This window comes from Dasypus novemcinctus, chromosome 10 (assembly GCF_030445035.2).
Source record: "Dasypus novemcinctus isolate mDasNov1 chromosome 10, mDasNov1.1.hap2, whole genome shotgun sequence".
In the NCBI taxonomy this organism is placed as follows: domain Eukaryota; kingdom Metazoa; phylum Chordata; class Mammalia; order Cingulata; family Dasypodidae; genus Dasypus; species Dasypus novemcinctus.
The window spans coordinates 100,618,474-100,644,608 of NC_080682.1; the positions used below are offsets into that span (position 1 = coordinate 100,618,474).

Here is a 26,135-nt window from a genome sequence, read left to right on the forward strand (position 1 = left end):
ATGTGTGTGTATGTGTTTGACATCTATAAGTTGATTTGGGGCTGTCATTACTTCTTAGAAGAATTACAAGGTTAAGCTTGTTTATTTCACATTGATTTTTAAGATCTCCAGGTAAGAAAATTGGCATTCTTAGGTGTATGAGCACCCTTTCTCTAGGTTGGTTGCTCATACTTCCCTTCTGATAAGCCCAAGAAAACAAGTACTTGTGTCCTTCACCATTGTAGCCTCAGTCTAGCATTTTATATATGTTTGTCAAATAAGAGAACTTGCATTCCTATGCCTAGGATCAAAACAAAAATAAGCTCTTCATGCCTCATCAGGATATGAAAAACTAGAGAATATTTAATTATAATCCTGTTCTAAAACTAATTTGATGAATAATTTTTTTTACTATGATCTTCAAGACTGGTCCAGAAGGAAAAGAGGCAGGGAGCCATGTCGAGAACAGAGTGCCTGCACTGCTCCATGTGATGCCAAGGGTGGCACTTCTGACTCTCCGTAGACTACCATTCGTTGCAAAGGAGGAATGAGCTTTGCCCATCCTTGTTTTACCAGCAAGAAACCAAGTGGTACACTGCCTGAGCCTTGGAGGGGAGAGGATTCTAAAAGGGAAAATGATTGCATCCTGCAAAAATAGGCAAATCCTAGAGCCAATAACCCTCTGCCCCTTCTCTCGCCACAGGAAATCTAATCTCCATTTTTTCCAGTAGGAGTGGTAATAATCTCTTAAAATTCCAAACAGTGAAAGAGGCCACTTACTGACCGGGTGCCAGGTACTGGTTAAATAAGCACACACTGCTTCATTGATAGGGCAGGGGCTTTATCTGAGTGTATTGTGAGAAACACAAGATTTTCTGTTTAGGGGTAGCTAGCCATGTCGCTTGGGAACCAGGTCACTTTGAGAAATGTGGTTCAATAAATATTCGAGTTCCAACAGTGAATCCCAGTGAAATGCAGAGAATACTAGTATGAATAAAACAAATCTGACAGGACTAACCTCTCCTGGAAATGCTGACAAATTTTTCTTTTGGAATATACATTTGTCTAATAACCAGATTATTTAGTGCATCGAATATTCTTTGAATTAATGGTTATAATCAATTCTTAGGGGTTGAATATGGAGAAAGAATAATGTGCATTTTAAAAATGGGAATCTTATCAACTACTCTTAACTACCTCAGGATCTTGTTTTGTTAAAGGGTTGCAAGGGAGGAGAGGTTTTTTTCTTATTGCTATTTTGGACCTCAGTGCACCATTATCACATTTTTTGAGGGTGAGTCTTACTCCACTGATACCATGGGTAGGTAAACAAGTCCAATACTAGCAACAGTCATGGATGCCATGTTGTTAAAAAGATCTGTGTGAAAGCATTATCAGGTGAGTGCTCATGTTCACAAGAGTTCAGTTTTAATAGTACCTAGAAATACCCCCTTAGAATTATGGAATTAGAAATTTATCACTAATTGTATATATTTTCTCAGTACATGCAATATATCAAATATGGTAAGTGCTGTCCTTTTATTATTTCACTTCAGTACTTTCTGAATTAATATGGCCCCCTCCCCCCATCAGTAGAAAGGAACTTGACAAAAGAAGGGTAAAAGGGTTTAGGGGTATCTTACAGAACTTAATAACAGAAATGTACCTGGGTGTTCAGAAAGAATTGAAACCAGATACCAAAACTCAAAAGTCTTCATTCAGTCTCACTAATCAGCTTCTCTTCTGTGGACCAGGTTTCTTTATCCAAGCCTGTGTGTTGGAAAGTAGTCACCATCAGCAATCCCAAGTTTATATCTTTTCAAACAAACTGGTTACAATTTTTAATGTAAAAGGACTTTAGTCCAAGAGTGAACATGTGGATTCATCAGTGGGCTTGAGGCCAGGTCCTGTATAATCACATGAGGAGGGGGCAGTTCTGAGAAAAGTAGCCAGTTACGCGGGGACCAAACAATTTCTTTCCTCATGCAAAGGGACAGGTAGGATATTAGGCTGGAAATATAGGTCAGAAGTTAACGAAAGAAAAATCCCCATCCCTTCTCAATCGTATCTCATTAAGATAGTCATTGGTTAAAATGATGGTAGAAAATAAAAATTTCATTTGCTTGCTAAGAGTTGAAAAGTGATGCAAGAATACCCTTTACAACCTAATCTTAGAATTCCTACAATTTCCAGGTAGACTAAACCAGTTTCACAGATCTGTAATGCACCTTTGCAGCTGGCTGGAATGCTCAAAGTCTGAACAGATTTTGTGTTCACCAGCCCAGGTTGCAGTGTTCAGAGAGCCATCACATCAGCAAACCCCATATTCGCTCCCGTATTTGTTTGATCTTCAGGCCATAGATGATGGGGTTTAAGGTAGGTGGGATGATGAGGTACAAGTCAGCTAGCACCACTTGTGTGTGCAAGGGCACTGTGTCCTGTCCTAGCCAGGCCACATAAATGGATGCCATCCCAGGTAGGTAGTACAGAGCCATAACCCCCATGTGGGAACCACATGTACTCAGTGCTTTCAGTCGAGCATTCTTCGAGGCGAGGCTAAATGCTGCCTGGAGGATCAGTTTATAGGAAGCACCAATGAAGGCGACATCAGAGCCCACAATAATGGAGGAACCAATAAGACTATAGAGAGTGCTGGGCATGGGGTTGGCACATGCCAACTTGGCCACAGCTATGTGCTCACAGTAGGAATGCAGGACCACATTGGAGCCACAGAAAGATTGGTGACTCACCATCCAAGTCAGTGGAGTCATGAATATGATGGCTCTGATGGTAATGGCTACAGTTATTCCCTGCATCACATGAGGTGTGAGGATACTCATGTAGTATAGGGGCTTGCAGATGGCTACATAGCGGTCAAAAGCCATAGCCAGCAGCAGCCCTGTTTCCACAGCTGTGGCTCCATGAACAAAATACATCTGAGCGAAACAAGCATTAAAGCTGATGTAATTGTCTCCTGAGTAGAAGATGTTCACCATTTTGGGCACAACAGAGGAAGCCATAATAATGTCTACAGTTGACAGAACACACAGGAAGTAGTACATTGGCCCTTGGCAATTAGAATCCATCCAGATTACAGTTACAATGAGGAAGTTTGCTAGCAGGGCCACAGTGTACATGGCACTCAGTGAGATAGCCAGCCAAGGATGTGAGGACGGCAGCCCTGGGATACCCACAAGGAAGAAAGTATCAGGATTTTCCATTGTGTGGTTGAAGGGTAGTCCCAGCATCACAAGTTTAAGACTACTTTCCTGTTAATGCACAAAGTGATGTAAGAAAAAGATGCAGTTCTATAGGACTTGTTCCCAGCTGTGGTTTTGGGAAAGCCTGATTGTATTCTTAGCAAGTGGACTATGGTATCAAAACCGATAACCTTCTCCACTTCTTTTCCTTATTTCTTTTCATCCTTCAAGGGTTACCTCCTTTGGGAAGCCTGTTCTATCTCCTGCATCTCAAACCCATATTAAGTTAGGAACCTGTCCTTCAAGCTTCCTTAGCACCTCACATGCTGACCTCTGAGGGACCTAAATTGATATTCTAATACAGTGTAGTAAGTGTTGCCACTTTCCACCCTCCCTATTAGTTTGTTGTATGCACTTAAGTGTGTGTCTCTTGTTCACTCCCTTATACCAAATGTGTGATCCATAGTTTGGTACACAAGTCCATTAAAATATATCTCTATTCTTTATAGTAAAATATTTACACAGTGAATGAACAGAGGACAGAATTTGTCTTTTATCTTTATATTCTCAGTTCCTAATAGTAATTGTTGAATGAAATAAAACTTCTTGAGGTCAGCCATGTCACATTTTGCATCCCCTTCAGTATCTTTTTACCTAGAAAAAACATGAAGGACACATTCTTCTGGCTGAAGAAATAAATTGAATAGATTCAGGAAAGTAAGATAATTAGAAGACTTATTACCAGTTTTCATAGCAGATAATCTCTACCTTCTCAACATTTCAACCTGGATTTTCTATTGCTTTAGGTTCAATTAATAGACTAGATAAGGACAAATAAAAGTTTTGGGCTACCTTATAAATACCCCCCCCCCCCCAATAGAATTTTTGTGATTCTTCAATGTGGCTAACTCCCTCTTCATGATAATTTGCCAAAAATATTTCAGGCGTCTAAGATGGTTTCTTTACAAAAGAAAACATTCCTTAGTGAACATAGTATGTCCAATACTGTGCTGAAAAATTGGTATTCACAATCTGAGTGTTTTTCTCCATTTGTAAAACAGGACAAACATCCCTTTCATACAAGGTAATTGGTATAATTAAAATGAGATTAAATTCTTTTACTAAGTTTGTATAGCAAGTAGGTGGTAAATTTAAAATTTGAATCCAAGTCTTGATAGATCTTATTAACACCTTTGACCCCCAGTTGTAGCCATCTAGCCCCAGATTAATAGTCAAAGCAACAACTATGAATACTGGCAAACATTTTTTTAGATGCTAGGGACCTTAGTCAATATTGATTAGACAGAGAGCTACTTCTTTGCACTGCTAGGAATTGACATCCAACACATCAATGTCTATTTATCACTGCACTTACCCTCTAATCTGTTGCATTCATGTATTACCATAACATATAATATGTTATAATCTGTTAGGTCAAACCCAAATATAAGGGGTCAACATTGAACTACCATTTCATCCCTGTGTGGTATCCCTTTAGTTTGGGGGTTCTTAATCAGGGGACTCTTAATCGGGGGTTCCTTAATCAGGAATTGAAAATTCAAAAAAACATTCCTGTGGGGACGTGTTGGTGTGGGTGTGCCATAAAATGTCTGCTGCTACATTCTGAGGAAGGGTCTTTGGTTTTTACCTGACTGGCAAAAGGGTCTGTGAAACAAAAAAGGTTAAGAACCCCTGCTTTAGTTATTTTCTCCTTGGGATGGATGGTTTCTATGATTTCATTTGGTATTCTGTCATGTGCACATTTCTTCACCCATCTGAGAACACTGTAGGGTCTTCTTCCTCTGATGGTATCACTCAGTGTTGGGGACATTGGTTAAACTTCTTTAAGGAATCTAATTTCTCTTTCCTTAAATATGGCATAGAAATCCTACATACTTCTATGTACAGCCAAAAATATTTATTGGTCCTATAGCATCAGGAGGCAGGATAGGAAAGTGGCTAAGAGCAGTGGTTCTTGATACAGATTCTCAAAACTGAAAATCCTACTTTGTCACTTGCTAGCTGTTTTACCTTGTCAAGTTATTTAAATCCTCTTAGCCTTAATTTGCTCATTAGTTAACATGGAGATAGGTCCCTATCTCTTAGGAATATTTGAGAGTATTTCCCCTTGCTTAATCCCATCATCCTAGATTGTTCCAAACAGCATACTCAACTGGATCAGTTTGACTTGGAGGCTAAGTATTTAAAAAGTGTCTCAGCCCTGCATTGTCTGAAGCCTATCCCTTGTCCTCCCGCAATCACTGAAAAGTTACTGAAGGTGTCTCATTCAGTAGCCATACACAGTCAAGATAGAAGAACTCAAGTTTCTTATAATCTTGACAGTGATGCAGTTATTCAATCTGTTTCATTATAAGGAAGTTCTCAAGATTAGGGTTTTTTGCTTTTGTTTGTTGTTTTTTCTTTGTTATTACTGTCAGAAGGACTCCTTACATTTGCACACAATCCATAACTAATAAAAAAGCCAGGGTAGTTCACACCTCTGCTGTCACATAACAACTGTTACCTATTTGAAATGGAATTAAGGATGGAATGAAAATGAGTATGACAAATAACTCTGTCCTTAGGCCATATCTCCGCTGCAACTGTTTTTCTACGACCACCATAATATCAGATCATTTCAGTTTCTGGGGAAGGACCCTGGACATGTAGCCTGATCCCAGACTTGGACTCAAGTCCCCAGGTGCAGACCATATCATAGTAAGTACAATTGATCATCTCCTTCCTCAAACCTTCACTGCCCTATTGTGTCTTTCAAAGGCCCCATTAGCCTGGTGGGTCACCACACCAATTCTGTGACTTGGGCTGACTTTACAGTAGTCACACATAGCCCAAAAACTGTTTCCCAGGTGTCCAGGCAAACTTAAATGAAGGATACCTACTTGCCAAGACTTGAGACTAACCTGCCCTTGGCTATGTTTGAAAATTGAGGTCTTTATTGAAATAAGCAATGCCCTAAAATGAAAGATGCCTTATAATGGAATATAATGAATACGGTTTGAGCTCCACATCATGGTCTGATTAAAAGAACCTTGCTGTATGTAGTCACTGAGTGAGACACCTTAAGTGGTAGATCATGAGAAGACAAGGGAAAGGCTTTCAGAATAGGATGGTAGTGAAGATTGGAAAAAAGATACATATCAGGGTATTCTTAAGACTGCTGTATGTCTTCTGGATGCCGCAAACACAAGGATGTGCATTATTCTCAAAGAAAGAGCAAAAGCATCCAAGGAACCAGAATGCCTCCCCTCCCATTCACCTGTGATACAGGATCTTCCTCTCCTGGCTTCTCTGAATAAATTCACTTTTTTTTCCTAAAGATTGCCTCGGCTCATGACTTGTACCACCCCTCCCTTCTCCATCCCTGGCAACCTCTACCTAATCATACCTTTAATTCCCTTCAGGTTTCTTTTTCTCTTTCTTTTTATTCTTCTTGATTAGCACTGCAATAGATTTACATATTTTATTAGTCTTTTCAAAAACCAAGATAATTTGGTTTGATTCATCATCCTTTTTTAAAAAATTCTTATTTCACTCTTCAACCAATTGCTACCTAAAGTTATCTTGCTAAAATCAACAATAGTCTTTATCAGTGACCTATTGTTAATGCAATGACTTCTTTTAGTTCTTTATTTTACTTGACCTCTGCAAAACATTTAACATAACTGCCCACTCTTTCATTTCTTGGTATTTTTTACTTAAGTATACACTGTAAAATGGAAAAGCCTCAAGTGTACAACTTTATAAAGTTTTGTGAAGTGAATACCTGATCACATCCACTACCCAAATCAAGATACATATACCTTTGCTTCCTGCTTTTTGAAGCATACTGCTGTTCAGAAAGTTCTGGCCACACTCTCCTAAGACATCTTTTCAGTCCAGCACCTGCCTCTGCCTTCACCCCTGCAGAGATTGTCACACAGAGTCCTGGAGGGTCAGTCCTTGAAGACAATCTTGGATAAGTCACTTACAGTCCAGTAACTAAGTCATAGAATTTTTTGAGGGCTTTTCATTCCCATTTAAAAGATGGGGAATGCATAATTTAAACTGAAATTACTTTTTCTGGTGAAATCACTAACAAATCTTCTAAATCTAGTCTTTCTGTTTCCGATTATGATGACCTCATGCCCCTAGATGAGTGACTCAACTTTATAGTCAAGCAAATGTGGTCCCAATCAGCCCTACTATCTGGTTTCTTTTCTATAAACTTCCTTGGTCCCTAAAAATTGTCTCTCTACCATCCCACATTTGGACTTAGCCCTTTTCCTCTTTGTTTTGAGAGAAAGCAGCCATGTATTCTAAGTCCCCTCTTCTATTTCTCCAATCCTCCTATCAATTCCAGAAAAATATCTTAGCCTCAGTAGTGCCCACTGGACTTGACTGGCACTTTGTAAATTGGGTTGGGGCCTGATATCCTCCTTTCTGGGGTGACCCTGGCCTTGAGAGTCCATCAGCTCATCACCTCCCAGTCCCCAAGTCAGTTACCTACATCCTTGGAGTTTTCTTTATCCAATTTTCTCAGATGCATCTATTCCTGCAGTACACATTTCTTTCACTGAAAAGAAAGGGAGCTTTATTATAAGACCCTTCAAGAGGAGCAGGAGGGGAGAGGAGATCAGTGGTGAGCAACATAGAGCCAAGGTGAGTATTGTCACTTTCAAAGAACTCCCACTGGGAGCCTTTTTCCCCCCTTTAGATATTCTATCTTCCTGTCTTCTCCCTGGGCACCAGGTTTCCTTTGCCCTCTGCCTAGCAGCCAAACACTGTAACTGGCTTTTTCTCTGTGCTATGGCTCTAGAGGCTTTCCAGATCGCAGAAGGCATTGCTCAGTGGCCGAAGAGGAGTTGAGCTAAGTATAAAGAGAAAGGAAAATAAGAAACCCAAGATAGGTTAGATTTATGAAAACTTCTGTGTCAGGCACCCTGATAAATTCTTTTCAAAAACTATCTCATTCGATTCTCACAACCTTCTGAAGTAGATGTCATTACACATACATTTTACAGATGAAACTGAGGTACATGGAAGGTCACAAAGCTAGTAATTAAGAGAGTAAGGCTTCAAATTCTGGCAATAATAAATATATTACACTTTGTGGGAGAAATATCCACAGTGATAGTTAATCTTTCAAAGTTCACTTTCAGTTCAGTTCCTCAACTCTGCCTGGGTGCTCATGGTGGGCTAAATATTTCTCATATCTATGATATATATGACAGTGTGTTATAAAATACTGTTCTAATAGATAAGATAAAAAGAATGTAGGGCAGGCCAAGGAATAGAGAGACAAATTTTCAAACTGGAGAAGTGTATAGACCTCAGCACAAAAGTTAGAAGTCCTTGACTCAGAATCTGCTTCTGAGAAAACACAGTCTCAGGCAATGGGCATTCTTGCCTTGGTCCTGATCTTCATGGGAGGGCTTGACTCTTTATCCTTTAATTGAGATACAGGTTTTAAGAATGAAGTAGATGCATCAATTATAAACAATTCTAATTTTATTGAGTGTTCTTGTGTACAATAATGTCAAAGAGACTTTTTTCTCTTTATTTTTTTTAATGTTACATATACCCCCACCCCCTCACCGCACTCCTCCCATAACAAAAATCTCCTATATAATCATGGGACTCATTGCACTTGGTGAATATATCTTTGAGCACTGCTGTACCACATGGTCAATGATTCACATTATAGTTTACACTCTACTCCAGTCCACCCAGTGGGCCATGGGAGGACATACAATGTCCAATAACTGTCCTTGCAGTACCACCCAGGACAACTCCAAGTCCTGAAAATGCCCCCACATCACATCTCCTCTTCCCACTCCATACCCTCAGCAGCTACCATGGCCACTTTCTCCACATCAATACTACATTTTCTTTGATTACTAATCACAATACTTCATGAATAGAATATCAGTAAGTCCACTCTAATCTGTACTCTATTCCTCCATCTTGTGGACCCAGGAATGGTTATGTCCACTCCACATCTATATTGAGAGGGGGCTTAGATTCCACATGGATGATGGATGCGATTCTGCTTTTTTTTTGTTTTGTTTTTCTTTTAAGATTTATTTTTTATTTCTCTCCCCTCCTCTCCCCAGTTGTCTGCTCTCTGTGTCCATTCACTATGTGTTCTTCTGTGACCACTTCTATTTTTATCAGCAGCACCAGGAATCTGTGTTTCTTTTTGTTGTGTCATCTTCTGTCAGCTCTCCGTGTGTGGCGCCATTCTTGGGCAGGCTGTACTTTCTTTAGCACTGGGCGGCTCTCCTTACAGGGTGCACTCCTTGTGCATGGGGCTCCCCTACACGGGGGACACCCCTGCATGGCAGGGCACTCCTTGTGCACATCAGCACTGCGCATGGGCCAGCTCCACACAGGTCAAGGAGGTCCAAGGTTTGAACCGCAAACCTCCTATGTGGTAGTCGGATATCCTATCCATTGGGCCAAGTCTGCTTCCTGTCTCCTGCTTTCAGTTGTAGGCATTCTTGGCTCCCTGGTGTGGTGGTTGACCTTCTTCACCTCCATGTTAGCTGGCTGGGGTAAGTCCAATAAACCAGAGGGTAGAAGTTGCAAATCTGTTGAGGCTCAGGGTCTGGCTATCACAAGGACAGTCCAGAGATTCAGGTCCCCTGATTATACACTAAACCTCAGTGCCAGCCACAGTTCCAGTAAAAGTAACGGGAGAGGCTTGTGAACAAAGATTACATCTGAGTCCAACTCCATCCCACTCAGGTACACAAACTCCAAAGTAGTCAGCTGACATGGCATTGAATTCCATCTGCCATGAGCATAGAAACTATGGGTCCAAAGAGACTTTTTAACATCTCTGGAGAGAATCAAATTTTTCTCCTTTGATCTATTAATATGGTGATTTAAATTAAAGGCTTTCTTAATTTTGAACCACACTTATGTTTATGGAATAAATCCCACTTGGCCATGGTGTATTTACTTAATGTGGTTAGATTCTGTTTGCATATATTTTACTTAGTATTTTTGTATCAATATGTAAAAGGGGGATAATCTTTAGTTTTTCCTTTTTGTGCAGTCTTTATCAGGTTCAGCCATCAGTTTTATACTTGATTCATAAGGAAAAAAATAGATGTTTTTCTCCTTTCTCTGCGAGTTTTTTCTCTGCGAGTTTTTTCTCTATGATACCACTACAAAATATTCTGAGCATAGTATTTTTTTGGGGAGTCATTTTTAGATAAAATATTATTTCCTTAGTGGACATCTCTCTGTTTATGCTTTCTACCTCTACTGAGGTCAATTTTGCATTGTTTTAAATCATATTGTACTCTATTGTATCAAATTTATTCAGGCTTTCAAATTTATCTGCAGAGTTGGGCAGAGTTATTTTTATGTTATTTCATCAGTTTTAGTGGTTATTCACTCTTGGCTTTTCTTATTTTGTATATTTATGCCATCTTTCTTTTCCCCTTCATTAGATTAGCTAGAGTGTTCTTCATTCTGCTTATTGTGCCAGAGAACCAGAATTTTTATTTAATAGCTCTCTTTTTAAAATTTTATATATTATTTCTACACTATTTTTAAATTTCATTTTGGTTTAATTTGTTATGCTTCTAACCTGTTCAAGTTATAAATTGCCTTTATTTATTTTATTATATAAGTATTAAGTTATAATTTTTCTCTGACTACTGATTTCATTTTATTACATATATTCTGGTGTGAGTGTTTTAAGTATATGTTTATTTTTAAAATTCTGTAATTTCAGTTTCTTCTTCTTTTTCACCTAAGAGTTGTTTATTAGAGTTTTAAAATTTCCAGATGAAAGAATCTTTTAAAAATATTTTTTTTGATTTCCAGTTCCATTAATAATTTTTAAAATCATTTCATCTCTATGGAACTTATTGACATTATTATTATATATCATCACTTCATGGATGTTCCAATAGTGAATGTATATTCTCTGTATCAGAATACAAAGTTATTAGTCATATTGTTTAATTTTTTATAGCTATTAATTTCTCCCACTTGACATTTCTTAAATAAGGAGTACTATGATAATGACTTCTGCTATTAATCTATTTCTATTTCCTCATCTATCTCCTAAAGTTTTTTTTGTATAAAGGGGGTTGGTATGTTATCTGCTGCATAGATATTTATAACACATATCTTCATTATGAATTAAAGTCTTTAGCGTTTTATATGTACTTTTTATATTATTTTGAGGTATTTTAGTCTGGAAGCTACCTGGTCTGATATCAGCATCACAATTGTATTTACATTTGCATAGAATGCTTTCTACATCCCTTCCTTTTAGCCTTTCTTTTTTTGTTGTTGTTCCCTTGTGTGTGTGTGTGTTTCCTCTATTTTTTAATTGTTGCATTAAAAAAATATGAAGCCTCTTAACACCCCACCTCCCTCACCGCACTTCTCCCACATCAACAACCTCCTTCATCATCGTGGGACATCCACTGCATTTGGTGAATACATTTTGGAGTGCTGCTGCACCACATGACAATGGTTTACACTGTAGTTTACACTCTCCCTCAGTCCACCCAGTGGGCCATGGCAGGACATACAATGTCCAGCATCTGTCCCCAGAATACCACCCAGGATAACTCCAAGTCCTGAAAATGCCCCTACATCATATTTCTTCTTCTCTCTCTCTACCCTCAGCAGCTACCAAGGCCACTTTCTCCACATCAATGCTACAATTTCTTCCATTACTAATCACAATAGTTCCGTAGTAGAATATCAGTAAGTCCACTCTAATCCATACTCTATTCCTCCATCCTGTGGATCCTGGCATGGTTATGTCCACTCCACATCTATACTGAGAGGAAGCTTAGATTCCACAGGATGATGAATGCAATTCTCCTGCTTGCAGTTGTAGGCACTCTTGGTTCCCTGGTGTGGTGGTTGACCTATTTCACCTCCCTGTTAGCTGGCTGGGGTAAGTCCAATAAACCAGAGGGTAGGAGTTGGAAGTCTGCTGAGACTCAGGGCCTGGCTGTCACATGAACAGTCCAGAGATTCAGGTCTCCTGAGTGTACCCCAACCCCAGCACCAACCACAGTTCTGGTAAAAGTAACAGAAGAGGTATGTGTAGAAAAGTTACATCTGAGTCCAACTCCATCACACTCAGGAACACAAACCCCAAAGTAGGGCCAACTGACATGGCACTGAACTCCAGAGCCACCTGCCATGACCATAGAACTTATGGGTCTCTGTAGTCCTCAGGAGAACTAGTACCTGGGCTTTGTATTTACTTGGGCTGTCTCTGGGACCCTGCTGAAGCTTGCATATGCGCGACCCCTCTGATGACCTCCCAACTCTTTTTATGTAGACTCATAGCCAAATAAACTCATTTGTCCTTTCCATTTCCCCCTTTTATTCAAGGTCAAAAAGCAGTTTTTTTTTTTTGTTTTTTTTTTTCTTTTTTTTTTTTTATTGACTTTGTAATAATATTACATCAAAAATATATATGTGAGGTCCCATTCAACCCCGCTCCCCCACCCCCCCTCTCCCCCCCCAACAACACTCGTTCCCATCATCATGACACATCCATTGGATTTGGTAAGTACATCTTTGGGCACCTCTGCACCTCATAGTCAATGGTCCACATCATGGCCCATACTCTCCTCCATTCCATCCAGTGGGCCCTGTGAGGATTTACAATGTCCGGTGATTGCCTCTGAAGCACCATCCAGGGCAGCTCCATGTCCCAAAGACACCTCCACCTCTCATCTCTTCCTGCCTTTCCCCATACCCATCATCCACCATGTCCACTTTTCTCAATCCAATACCACCTCTTCTATGTGGACATTGGATTGGTTGTGTCCATTGCACCTCTATGTCAAGAGGAGGCTCAAATTCCACATGGATGCTGGATGCAATCCTCCCATTTTCAGTTGTAATCACTCTAGGCTCCATGGTGTGGTGATTGTCCTTCTTCAACTCCATCTTAGCTGAGTGTGGTAAGTCCAATAAATCAGATTGTAGGTGCTGGAGTCTGTTGAGGCTCAGGACCTGGCTATCACATTGTCAGTCCAGAGATTCAAATCCCCTAAATATATCTTAAATCCCAACGTTAACTGCACCTCCAGCACATTAGCATGAAAGTCTTATGAAGGGAGATCCCATCTGAGTCCAGATTCATCACATATAAACACCATTTCCAAAGAGGGGCCATCTGCCCTGGTAGTTAACCCCATCGGCCATGGCCATAACTCTCATGGGTCTCTTTAGCCTTCAAAGGAACCAATATCTGGGGGTTGTATCTGCTTTATCTGTCTCTCTGACTCTGCTCAGTTGTGCATGAGGGCAATCCTTCTGCCAGCCTCCAGACTCTTTTTTAGAAACTCGTAGCCATATAAACTCATTTCTCCTTTCCATTTCCCCCTTACTTTAGGTCAAACAGCATTTTAAAGTCATGTTATTTTATGTAGACATGGATATTCTGCTGATCCGCATTGAACCTTCCGTATAAGGTCCTTTTCCAGTTGCATCATCAGTTGGTATTTGATAGTGGTCCCTCGTTGCCAGGGAGGCTCGTCCCCGGGTGTCATGTCCCACGCTGGAGGGAAGGCATTGCATTTACATGCTGAGTTTGGCTTCGAGACTGGCCACATTTGAGTAACATGAAGGCTGACAGGAGGAAATTCCCAGGCACAATGTTGCTCTAGGCCTTGTTCTTATTTTAGGTTTATCAGCTCACAAGCATAGTCATTAGCATCAGGGGCTCACTGTTGAACCCTCACTCCCTCCAGGTCCCCACCGCTGTACCTGGGAGACTGTCGCTGCTCCCCTAGGGACCGCGGCAGAGCACCACTGGCCAGGAACCCAGTACCCCCCCTGCTGTGGTTTTTAATTGTTGCCACTATGAGTATATCCAATCATTACCATGCCCCCTGGACATATGTTCTGTACAGCTCCCTGTCAGCCATATATCACCTGTCATTGGTATCCCATACCAGTATCCCTCCATTGCCATTGTTGAAACACTCTGTGGTCCAGAACTCCCCGAAATTTGAAGCCCAATATAATGTCATGGTCCCTTACTAGGGAATGGTATATAGCGATGGGTTTAAAGGATGGATAAAGAACTTGGATAAAGTTAGATAAAGAACTTAGATAAAGAATGTTGACTTGAAAAAATTCCACATCCTTTCCTTTTTTTTTTTTTTTTTTCCTTCCCCCCCCCCCCTAATTATTCAGCATTTCTTCACAGGAGTCCTAGACCACAGCAATGCATATATATAATATACAGCACTCCCATACATCCACCACAAAACCTTTTTCCTTCCACAGCGATACTCTTACACCCTTTTCACATCATATTTACTTAAGGTGATGTACAGAGTCTGAGATATTAGCTTTCTAACAAGGTAATATCTGTGCTTACATTATGGTGCATACTTTAGGATACACAGTTCTTTACATTTTTAGTTATCCTATGTTTTACATTATGGTTTACATTATCAGTCTGTCATCTCCTATATGTTATGGTGTAATATTACATGTTTTATATCCATCCTTGTGTACTCTCAAAAAACTCCTCTCTTGCCCCCCTTTTACTTTGGTTCCACACATTTAACGTCCATTTTCCCTTCCACCTTGGTGCCCACAGTGACAGCCAACCTTCGTTTCCTGAGGAGCCACTTCCAGAAATAGATGGAATAGTGTTCAGGGCCTAACTTGCTCAACTGCCCCAATGCCCTGGGAGCCACCCTTTCTCTCGAGGGATACAGTTCCCTCTATTTGGTGGCATTAGTCCTCCCCAGGATGTGGGTCCACCCCCACTCTCACTACTTGGGATTTTACCCCATGGTGTCACCCACTCTGGCAGAATGAGCATTTAGGCATTCCCCAGGAGCCCGTCCTGCATCAGACCCTCCCCTCCGAGCATTCTAAACAGGTAACCCTCTTTATTATATTTTGATATGATTTTCTCGGCATTTTACTCTCTACCACCTCCTGACCCTCTCCTGTGTTCGTATGCTCCCCCTCCCTCCCCCCACTTTTGGGCAACGTTACCCAACCATCCCTCCCCAGCCACCCTCAAACCCGTAAAGCCCCAACCAAAGGCAACCCCTTGCCCCCATTTTATCTCTTCTTTGTGTTCATACTTACCACCATCTCGTCTTAAATTCCCCCCCTGCAGACATCGGCTCATATCCTTCCTCCACCCTCCAATTTCCTGTAAGCCTATCGTTCAGTCTCTTGCTATCTAGGGCAGCTTGTTTATTTCATATCATTGAGGTCATGTAGTATTTGTCCTTCAATGTCTGGGTTGCTTCACTCAACATAAGGTTCTCAAGATTCATCCATGTTATCACATGTGTTTGTAGTGTGTTTGTTCTTACAGCCGAGTAGTATTCCATTGTGTGTATATACCACATTTTATTGATCCACTCATCTGTTGATGGGCATTTGGGTTGATTCCAACTTTTGGCAATAGTGAACAATGCTGCTATGAACATTGGTGTACATATATCGGTTTGTGTCCTTGTTTTCAGTTCTGCTGGGTATATACCCAGCAGTGGTATTGCTGGGTCATATGGCAAATCTATGGCTAGTTTTTTGAGAAACCGCCATACTGTCCTCCAGAATGGTTGGATCCTTCCGCATTCCCACCAGCAGTGGATGAGTGTTCCCCTTCCTTCACATCCTCTCCAGCACTTGTATTCTTCTGTTTTTTTCATAGCTGCCAATCTTATGGGTGTAAGATGGTATCTCATTGTAGTTTTGATTTGCATTTCCCTGATAGCTAGAGATTTGGAACATTTTTTCATGTGCTTTCTTGCCATTTGTATTTCTTCTTCGGAGAAGTGTCTGTTTAAGTCTTTTTCCCATTTTTTAAATGGGTTGTTTATCTTTTTATTTTCAAGATATAGGAGTTCTTTATATATGCAAGTTATAAGTTTCTTATCAGATATATGATTGCCAAATATTTTCTCCCACTGTGTGGGCTCCCTTTTTACTTTCTTGACAAACTCCTTTGAGGTGCAGAAGGCTTTAATTTTGAGGAAGTCCCATTTATCTATTAGTTCTTTTGCTGCTCGTGCTTTTGGTGAGATATTCATAAATCCATTTCCTATTACAAGGTCCTGTAGATGTTTCCCTACACTGCTTTCTAAGGTTTTAATGGTCTTGGCTCTTATATTTAGGTCTTTGATCCATCTTGAGTTGATCTTTGTATAAGGTGTGAGATGGTAATCTTCTTTCATTCTTCTACATATGGCTATCCAGTTCTCCAGACACCATTTGTTGAATAGGCCACTCTCTCCCAATTGAGAGGGTTTGGTGGCTTTATCGAATATTATGTGGCTGTATATGTGAGGTTCTATATCAGAGCTTTCAATTCGATTCCATTGGTCTATGTGTCTCTCCGTATGCCAATACCATGCTGTTTTCACCACCGTAGCTTTATAGTATGTTTTGAAGTCAGGTAGTGTGATTCCTCCAATTTCGTTTTTCTTTTTCAGTATGTCTTTGGCTATTCGGGGTCTCTTTCCTTTCCAAATAAATTTCATAGTTAGTTTTTCTAGTTCCTTAAAGAAGGCTGCGTTGATTTTTATTGGGATTGCTTTGAATGTGTAGATCAGTTTTGGTAGGATAGACATCTTAATAATGTTCAGTCTTCCTATCCATGAACAAGGAATAGTCTTCCATTTATTTAGGTCTTCTTTGATTTCCTTGAACAATCTTGTATAATTCTCGTTGTATAAGTTCTTTACCTCTTTAGTTAAATTTATTCCTAAGTATTTGATTTTTTTATTTACTATTGTGAATGGTATTTGTTTCTTGATTTCCTCCTGATCTTGCTCATTATTGGTGTACAGAAATGCTACTGATTTTTGCGCATTGATCTTATATCCTGCGACTTTACTAAACTCATTTATGAGTTCTAGAATCTTCGTTGTAGATCTCTCAGGGTTTTCTATGTATAGGATCATGTCATCTGCAAATAATGAAATTTTGACTTCTTCCTTTCCAATTTGAATGCCTTTTATTTCTGGTTCTTGCCTCAGTGCTCGTGCAAGTACTTCTAAGACAATATTAAATAGAAGCGGAGACAGTGGGCATCCTTGTCTTGTTCCTGAGTTTAGAGGGAAGGAGTCTAGGATTTCTCCATTGTAAACAATATTGGCTTTAGGTTTTTCATATATACTCTTTATCATGTTCAAAAAATTCTCTTGTATTCCAATCTTTTGGAGTGTTTTTATCAAGAAAGGGTGCTGTATTTTGTCAAATGCTTTTTCTGCATCAATAGATATAATCATGTGATTTTTTCCTTCAATCTGTTTATATGGTGTATTACGTTGATTGATTTTCTTATGTTGAACCATCCTTGCATACCTGGGATGAATCCCACTTGGTCGTGGTGTATAATACGTTTAATGTGTTGTTGAATACGATTAGCAAGTATTTTGTTAAGTATTTTTGCGTCTAGGTTCATTAGAGAAATTGGTCTGTAATTTTCCTTTCTTGTGATGTCTTTGTTTGGCTTTGGTACTAGGGTAATGTTGGCATCATAGAAGGAATTGGGTAATGTTCTTTCCGTTTCAATGTTTTGGAATAGTTTCAGCAGGATTGGTGTCAGTTCTTTCCGGAATGTTTTGTAGAATTCACCTGTGAAGCCATCTGGCCCTGGGCTCTTCTTAAAAAGCAGTTTTTAACACCTGATATTACATGTAGGCTGATATATTCTGCTGGTCTGAGTTGACCCTTTTATTCAAGGTTCTTTTCTAGTTACATCATCAGCTGGTGCTTGGTAGTAATTCCTTGATGCAAGGGAGGCTCATCCCCAGGAGTCATGTCCCATGCTGTGGGGAAGGTAATGCATTTACATGCTGAGTTTGGCTTGGAGATTGGCCACATTTGAGCAACATGGAGGTTCTAAGGAGGTAAGTCTTAGGCAACCTGAAGCTCTAGGCCTAGTTCATATTTCAGGCACACAGGCTCATAAGCAAAGTCATCATTATCAAGGGCTCATTGTTGGACTGTTGTTCTTTATTGGTGTTTGCCATTGCACTTGGGGGATTGTTGCTGTTCCATTGGGGTTAGATTTTGCACTGTGAGCTGGTCTGAAAAATGATTTTTATTTTAATAGGTGTGTTAGACAAATTTATATTATTGATATGACTGATGTTTGTGCTCAACTATATTATGTTATTTCATGTTTATAATTACCATATATCTGTATATGCTCTGTTTTCTTCTACCTTTGTATTTCTTTTGGTATTAGGGTAGTTTGTGTTTTTATTCTATGTAGTATCATTGTACTAAAATCTTACAATAAATCCCTTCATTCCCCTTTTCCTTTTTTTTTTTTAAGTCTTCTACTATATTGTTCGTCAGCTTTAAGTGAAATATTTTGATTCCTGACTATCACTTATATGACAATGAGTTAATTGTTACTTTCTCTTTTGTCTCTCTTCTCTCATTTTGATTTGCACTCTTTCCACTTGGTCAGATAATATACCATTTGCTTAGCATTCTTCTACCTTTGCTTCACGTTTTTTGGTCTTAGGTAACAATTACATATATTCAGTACTCTCTGGCAGTACTTTTGTCAACATTTCAGCAGTCATCTTTTGGTTCTATCAAAGTTGTTCTCTATTAGGATTCCTCAGGAAGGGAATATTCTGTTCTTTTGTGTTTAGCACCATTTTTTATGTTCTTAATAAAGAAAGACAAGTTGGCTGGATGTAAATTTTTTACTCACACTTCCTTTCCTTTTTTTTTTTTTATGTTGCTCTACTGTTATAGATTTTTTATGTTGTTATCAGTAAGTGTTAATGATAAATTCATTTTCTTTTACTTGTAAATGACTGGATTTCTTTGCCTAGAGACCAAAAGGAAATTTTCCTTTTTCACACTGTTTAATAGTCTCAGCAAAATAGGTCTGAGTTGATAATTTCAGATTTTTCCAGGTATCGAGTATGTCCTTTTAAACTGTATATGAGATCACCTAAGTTTCCATCATTTTGCTAATCTTCTCCAGGAATTATACATATATATCTTGGATTTTTTTTGCCTTTCTTATATTCTATAACTTTATCTCTGATCATCTATAACTCTCTTTTTTAATATATTTTTAAGACACTTAGTGTAAATAAAATGTTACATTTTAAAAAGGGGGATTCACAATCGTTCCACTACCCCCAAACTCTTTGTTTTCCCATCTTGGTATTTTTTATTTTATCTTCAGTGTGTCTTACAAAATTTTAAGTTGAGTCTCTTCCCTCTGGAGTGAATTGTAATTTAGCTTTCATTTCTAGACATTATTTTTTTAAATTAAAAGATACTTAGATTACACAAATGTCACATAAAAAATATAGGGGATTCCCATTTGCCCCTTCTCCCTACACCTCCCACACTTTTCCACATTAACATCCTTCATTAGTGAGGTACATTCATTGCAATTGATGAACAAATTTTGGAGCATTGCCACTAAACATCGATTAAAGTTTACATTGTAGTTTACACTCTCTCCCACACAATTCTGTAGGTTATGGCAAAATATATAATGGCCTGCATCTGACATTGCAGTTTCATTCAGGACAATTTCCAAGTCCCTAAAATGCACCCATATTATACCTGTTTTTCCCTTTCCCTGCCCTCAGTACCTCCAGTGACCACTGTCTCCACATCAATGATATAATTTTTTCCATTGCTAGAATCACAATAAGTCTATAGTAGAATACCCAGTAAGTCTGCTTTAGTCAATAATTCATTCCCCGATCCTGAGAATTCTGGGATAGTGATGTTCACTCCACCTTTCATTGAGATAGGGCTGTAATCCCAAGAAGCCAATGTATGGGACTCTCTTGCTTGCAGTTCTAGACTCTCTCGGTTCTTTGGTACAGAAGTTGTCCATCACCACCTCCTTGTTAATTGTCCTGGGTGAAACCAATGAACTGGAGAGTAGGTGTTGCAACTCCATTGAGATTCAGGACCCAGCTGGTACATGGACAGCCAAAAGATTTAAGTCTAGACATGATTTTTGTCCTTTTCTTCAATTTACTGAGTCTGGTCAAATTTTATTTTATAGCTTCCTGATTTTTGTTCATTTATCTTATGAGGATTTTCGTTTCTGGTGTGAAGATTTTTTTTTAATCTACAAATTCTTGTTTTAGACATTCATTTTGTCATATTACTATTTCTTTGTTTTGATGAGGGAAAGGTGAAGAATTTTCAAAAGCTGAGATATTTTAATTCACATTCTTCTTATAATACCCAAATTATGATGACTTCTGTCATTTTCTTTTCAATTGAAAGCATATATTTTCCTGAACCTACCTTGACCAAAAGGGGGAAACATTAAATAAAAAGATTTTTATAGCTAAGAGATGTCAGAGTGAGTCAGCAAGTCATTCTGTAAGTTATGTTATGCAGGTCTCAGGCAGATTTCACTGTTACAGTTAGCAAAGACTCAAACAAAAGTGTTCCTGAAGGAAGTGGACATGGCTCAACTGATAGAGCATCCATCTACCATATGGAGGGTCCAGGGTTTGATCCCCAGGGCCTCCTGACTCCTGTGGTATGCTGATCTATGCACACTGCTGCGGCACGCAAAGAGTGCCATGTCATGCAGGGGTGCCCCCACATAGGGGAGTCCCACCTGCAAAGAGTGCACCCCACAAGGTGAGCCTCCCTGCATGAAAAAAGTGCAGCCTGCCTAGGAGTGACACCACACACATGGAGAGCTGGCACAGCAAGATTACACAATAAAAGAAAAGACACAGTTTCCCAGTGCCACCAGATAACGCAAGCGGACACAGAACACACAACAAATGGACACAGAGAGCAGACAATGGTGGGGAAGGGGAGAGAAAGAAATAAATAAAATTTTTAAAAAAATTTTTTAAGTGTTCCTGAGGACTACAGTGACATCTTGACACCATAGGCATGGCAGGCAGCTTCATGAACTCAACAACACTTTGGTGTCTATTCGGGAATATATATGATAATCTACTTTACCAATATAACATAGCTGGACTCATTTATAACTTCCCAAATCGTGATTCTCCTATTCCTTTTATTTGAACCTATAATTTTTACTGTATTTTGTAAATATATCTCTCAGAGACTTAAGTCTTTGGATTGTTCATATGCCAGTTGAGTCCTGAATGCCAGCAGAGTTGCAGCCAACTCCTATGCTCCAGTTCTTTGGGCTTGCCCTGGACACCAAAAAAATGATGATGCTGGTCAAGTCCTATGCTGAAAAACAAGGAGTACCGACAACTGCAAGCAAAACAGTTCCTTCCATCTACCCCATAATATCTAAGTCCTCTCTCAGCCTGAAGCAGTCAGAGTAGACATCACCCCAAATCTCTCCAAAAAGAGTAATGAACAAGCATAAAGGAAGAGTGTGTCCATGGACCAAAGTAGATTTATTGTTATTGTAGTTATCTTATGTTAACGAAAGAGCTTGTGACATTGATACAAAGATAGTGGTTGTCAGGGGTGCAGAGCGGAGGGATAGGGATGATTGAGTGAAACATAGGACATTTTTAGTACAGTGAAGCTGTTCTATATGAAAAAACAATATGGAATACAATGCATTATACATTTCAAGTGCTATAAAGCTGTACAGTATGAAGTGTAAGTCATAATGTAAACTGTAGACTTCTGTTAGGAGCAATGCTTCAATATTGGTTCATCAGTTGTAACAAATGTACCACACTAATGTAAGATGTTAATAAATGAGGAAACTATATGTGTAGGTATGGGGGGGAATTATATGAGAACTTCCAATACTTGTGGTGTAATTTTTCTGTAATTCTAAAACTTCTCTAAAAAAGAAGTTTATTATTCAAAAAATAATAATAAGTATAAGGCATGTAACCAGCCAGAGTGGCAATGGCAGTGGGAGTACAGCTGTGGTGCCAGGAGCAGTGACCAGGAGGGAGCATGAGGCAGCGGGAAACTCTGGTTACACAGACCGCTGAAAGGAGGAGGTACTAGATTTTGACAACCTCTCACCATGCATAAGCATAAGCTAGGAGGCATTGGAAAGACTGCTCTGACCATGCAGTTTGTTCAAGGAATTTTTAAAAAATATAATCCTACAATAGAAGATTCTTATAGAAAGCAAGGTGAAATAGATGCACAAGAGTGTATGCTTGAAATCTTTGGATACTACAGCAATGAAGGATTGGTACATGAAATGGACAAGGCTTTGCATTAGTTTATCCCATCAGCACAGTCCATATTTAATAATTTAAAAGATCTGAGAGAACAGCTTCTTTGAGTAAAAGATACTGGTGCTGTTCCAGTGATTGTATTTGGTAATAAGTGTGACTTGGAGGATGAAAGAGTCATAGGAAAGGAGCAAGGTCAAAATCTAGCAAGACAATGGAAAACTGTGCATTCTTAGAATCTTCTGCAAAATAAAAAATGGTAGTGATATTTTTTGTGATCTAGTATGGCAAATGATAGAAAAACTCCAGACCTGGGAAGGCCTGCAAAAAGACATCAAGTCAGGTGCTCTAAAATACTAAATGAATTGTAGCCCTGAGCCAGGTCTGAAGAACTATTGCCCAATTCAGCAATGCCAATGTTCCAACTTTGTTAAACCTATCAACATCTTAAATGGATTTTCTGTGGTGGTGCCCTTTTAAGAGGCAGAAGAAAGCTACCACATCAGTTTGCCCTTCAATCACTTTCTAGGATCACAAGAGAGATTTTTACTTATATAATAGTTGTAGAATATGCAACTGGTAAAACCAGAGCCTACATCCAGTATTAGTGCTTAAGACACTTTCTTCACCAGTGTTGTACATGTATGAAAATGGTGTACTGTATACTTTAACACACCCCATAAACTTTGTATTGGAGAGTACAATAATGTAAATCCTAAGAGCACCATTGTTTTAGTGTAATAAGAAAGTCCAAAGAGCTTCTATATAGACTCCAGATAACAGTCCTTCTTTGATACTTGTTGCCTATTCTTTCAATTTTTAAAAAGAAATTCTAGGGTATTATCATAGTATTGTACAAAATAAGTACTTTTTGATTAATGCAGCTATATAGTTTTTTTAATTTTTCAAAAAACTTTGGAGACGGCATTCTTGTATTGAAAATATGATAGTCCTTTCAGTGAAGTGTCTTAAAGACATTGCCTTTAATATCAATTGGAAAGGAAATGTCCAGACTTTTCAGCTCTCCTATTATATGTTTCCTCTTTTGTTTCCCTAGGAAGCAGTGTTTATACTTGTGTGTACAGTGGGGGTCTACAACAAGAAGTGAATATTGTCAAACAATTTTTAAGTGATTTAACAATTTTTGTAAATCATTTTCAAGCTTCTGCAGCTGTAGATTCTTTCTTTAGGAAAGAATTTTATAAATCAAGCAATATTATTTATGTCAAATAGTTTCCCTGTAATTTTCAGTAGCTCTTTGGGGTGAAGAAGAAAGAATTGATAATACTTAGGATGTTACACTGATGGATTTTTTTAAAATGTAGCATGAAGTTACACTAATATTATGGTTGTAAAAATCTTTGAACAAAAAATAAGTATATGTGAGCATGTTTGGAAAATTTTGATGGTCTACTACATTTCTTAGTTCATGAGTGCCCTCTTGACAGTGAAAGACAGTTTTTAAAAAATTATTGGTAGCACCTTTATCTGGGACAGGGAGAGTAAAGGTGTTGGTGTGTTTTTAGGTATTGTTATTGTCTTGTTTCTCTAGAACTATTAATTTCCGCTCTCCATTTACATTTTTCCTGTATGCTAACCCACCTTGTTTTGATATAGCATAGATATATAGCTACCTTCCATCATTGACATTTGTTTTCTTCCTTGACTGCCAATATTGGTGAATGTCACCTAATGTACCACTTAAGTCAGTTGTAATTGTTAACATCAGCAGTTTGTCTCTGACTTTGCCAGTGATTAACTATTGTGCTTTTTATGGAGACAGTGCTACTTTAATTTTTTTGAAGATTTATTTATTTACTTTATTTTTCCCCTCCCCCAGATGGTTCTCTCATCTGTCTGCTCATTGTTTGCTCACCTCTCCAGGATGCACCAGGAACCTAACCCAGGACCTCCCACATGAGAGGCAGGTACCCAATGGCCTGAGCCACATCCGCTCCCTGCAGACTGTGACATCTGCTGGTTTGTGGCATCTGCTTGTTGTGGCAGGGGCAGCATCTGCTCGTCTTCTTTGAGGATCTCTTGAAGATGTTATTTAAATTAAGGTGTGCCACAACTGAATAAGATTGGGCCCTTATCTGGATTAAAGGAGTTCTTTATAAGGAAAAGAAATTCAGACAGAGGAAAAAGAAACCACAGGGAAGAGCTGGAAGCCAGAAGTCAACAGAACCAGAAGAAAATGGAGAAACCATCACCATGGGATGCAAGGCTGAAATTACAAGCAAAGAAAACCAAAGGATTTCTGGCAGCCAGCACCAGATTATTACAGACTTTGGGGATAAACCATTGCCTTGATAATGCCTTGACTTTGGACTTCTCCTAGCATCAAAACCATGAGCCAATAAATTCCCATTGTTTAAGTGAATCCACTGTGTGGTATTTATCACAGCAGCTGGCAGACTGAAACAGAAGGGCTACCATTTCTAATGATAGCCAGACTACTAAAGAATTGACTTCCCAACTGGAATAGTTTACCTATTCCCTTTGCCATGAATTTTATATCTGGCAAGAATTTTCTTTCAAAACTGAGGGAGAAAGTAAGACATTCCCAGATAAACAAAAGCTGAGGGAGTTCATCACTACTACCCCTGCATCACATGCAATGCTGCAAGGGCTCTTCAGGTTCAAGGTGAGTAGGAACAATAGTTGCCTTCAGAGCAAACCAAAGTTGCTAATCAAAAAGCTGTGATCAACGCTTGGCCATGCCGACCCCTGATCTTGGAAAGTTCTTCAGAGTGATATCATCAACATGGCAACATAATACATCCCCTGAAAAAACATCCCCAGAGATTCAGCAAATACAATGACAAATCCTACTTACTTAGCATTTTGGAGGATGATAGAGATTGGAGAAGGACTCCACAAATGCTGAATGAAGAAAAAGAAAAATATCAGGTAGGAAATTTCCATCCTGGGCTCACTGATCCATTCCCCTCCCCCTCACAGTCCTGTGCCCCTTTGGAGTTGCTCAAAGGTGGGATCCCATCCCACCCCACCCCCAGCATTGTATTTTATAATCAATGCTGTTGTCATCAAAGGTTCACATTAAGTCCCAGAATTCAGGCAAGAAGAATTTAGGACCATGCTCTAGCTGATGACATGATATATGAATCTGTATTCAGTAGCTTTTTTTATTCACTGTGTCACAAAAAGAAGCTATGGGCATGGGGAGAATCACAAAGATGAAATAACTATATTCATTTTTAACAATTGTCCTTGGAAGTTTTAAACAATAAAGTTTCATTCTGATTTAATATTTAATATTCTGGCATATATCCTTTTTGTGCCCTCTCTCTTCTTTTATTTAATATGTATTTATTTTTTTTAAAGATATTTAGATTACATAACTATTACATAAAAAATATAGGGAATTCCCATATGCCCTGTTCCCTATCCCTCTCATTTTTTTCCCACATTAACAACATCCTTAATTAGTGTGGTACATTTCATAAAATTGATGAACACATTTTGGAGCATTGCCACTAAGCATGGATTACAGTTTACATTGTAGTTTACTCTGTCTGCCACAAAATTCTTCCATTGCTAGAATCATAATAAATCTGTAGTAGAATGCCAGTAAGTCTACTCTAGTCCATCATTCATTCATCAATCCTGAGGATTCTGGTATGGTGAGGCCCACTTCACCTCTGATTGAGATGGGGCTTAGATCCAATGGTGCAGATGGATAGGAGTCATGTCCCACACTGGGGGGAAGGTAATGCATTCATATGCTGAGTTTGGCTTAGAGAGAGGCCACAGTTGAGAAGTAGAGAGGCTCTCAGGAGGTATCTCTTAGGCACCCTATACT

General features: G+C 39.0%; 2 protein-coding genes across 4 annotated transcripts in view; one reads left to right on the forward strand and one right to left on the reverse strand.

The window, feature by feature from the left end:
* TRIM68 (tripartite motif containing 68) overlaps window positions 1–25,585 on the forward strand; it is a 39,500-nt gene extending 13,915 nt beyond the window's left edge. Inside the window, exons 8-10 of one of the 3 annotated variants that reach the window (XR_011649954.1) lie at window positions 405–7,838; window positions 17,901–18,067; window positions 24,150–25,585. Coding sequence is in view for 1 of the 3 variants with exons in the window: in XM_071218229.1 (XP_071074330.1) it covers window positions 405–530 (126 nt within the window). In the remaining 2 variants the exon portion in view is untranslated. Of the gene's footprint in view, window positions 1–404; window positions 11,561–17,900; window positions 18,068–24,149 lie in introns of those variants that run through there. The other 2 variants (XR_011649955.1, XM_071218229.1) reach the window with 2 other exon arrangements.
* OR52I2 (olfactory receptor family 52 subfamily I member 2) lies at window positions 2,286–11,554 on the reverse strand. Its single transcript, XM_058305830.2, has one exon. The coding sequence runs from the start codon at window positions 3,225–3,227 to the stop codon at window positions 2,286–2,288; it is 942 nt and encodes a 313-aa protein (XP_058161813.1). The 5' UTR covers window positions 3,228–11,554.
* Window positions 25,586–26,135: the final 550 nt, after the last annotated feature.

Coding starts and splice junctions, on each gene's coding strand:
- OR52I2 (XM_058305830.2), bottom strand. CDS start 3,227: ATGCTGGGACTACCCTTCAACCACACAATGGAAAATCCTGATACTTTC.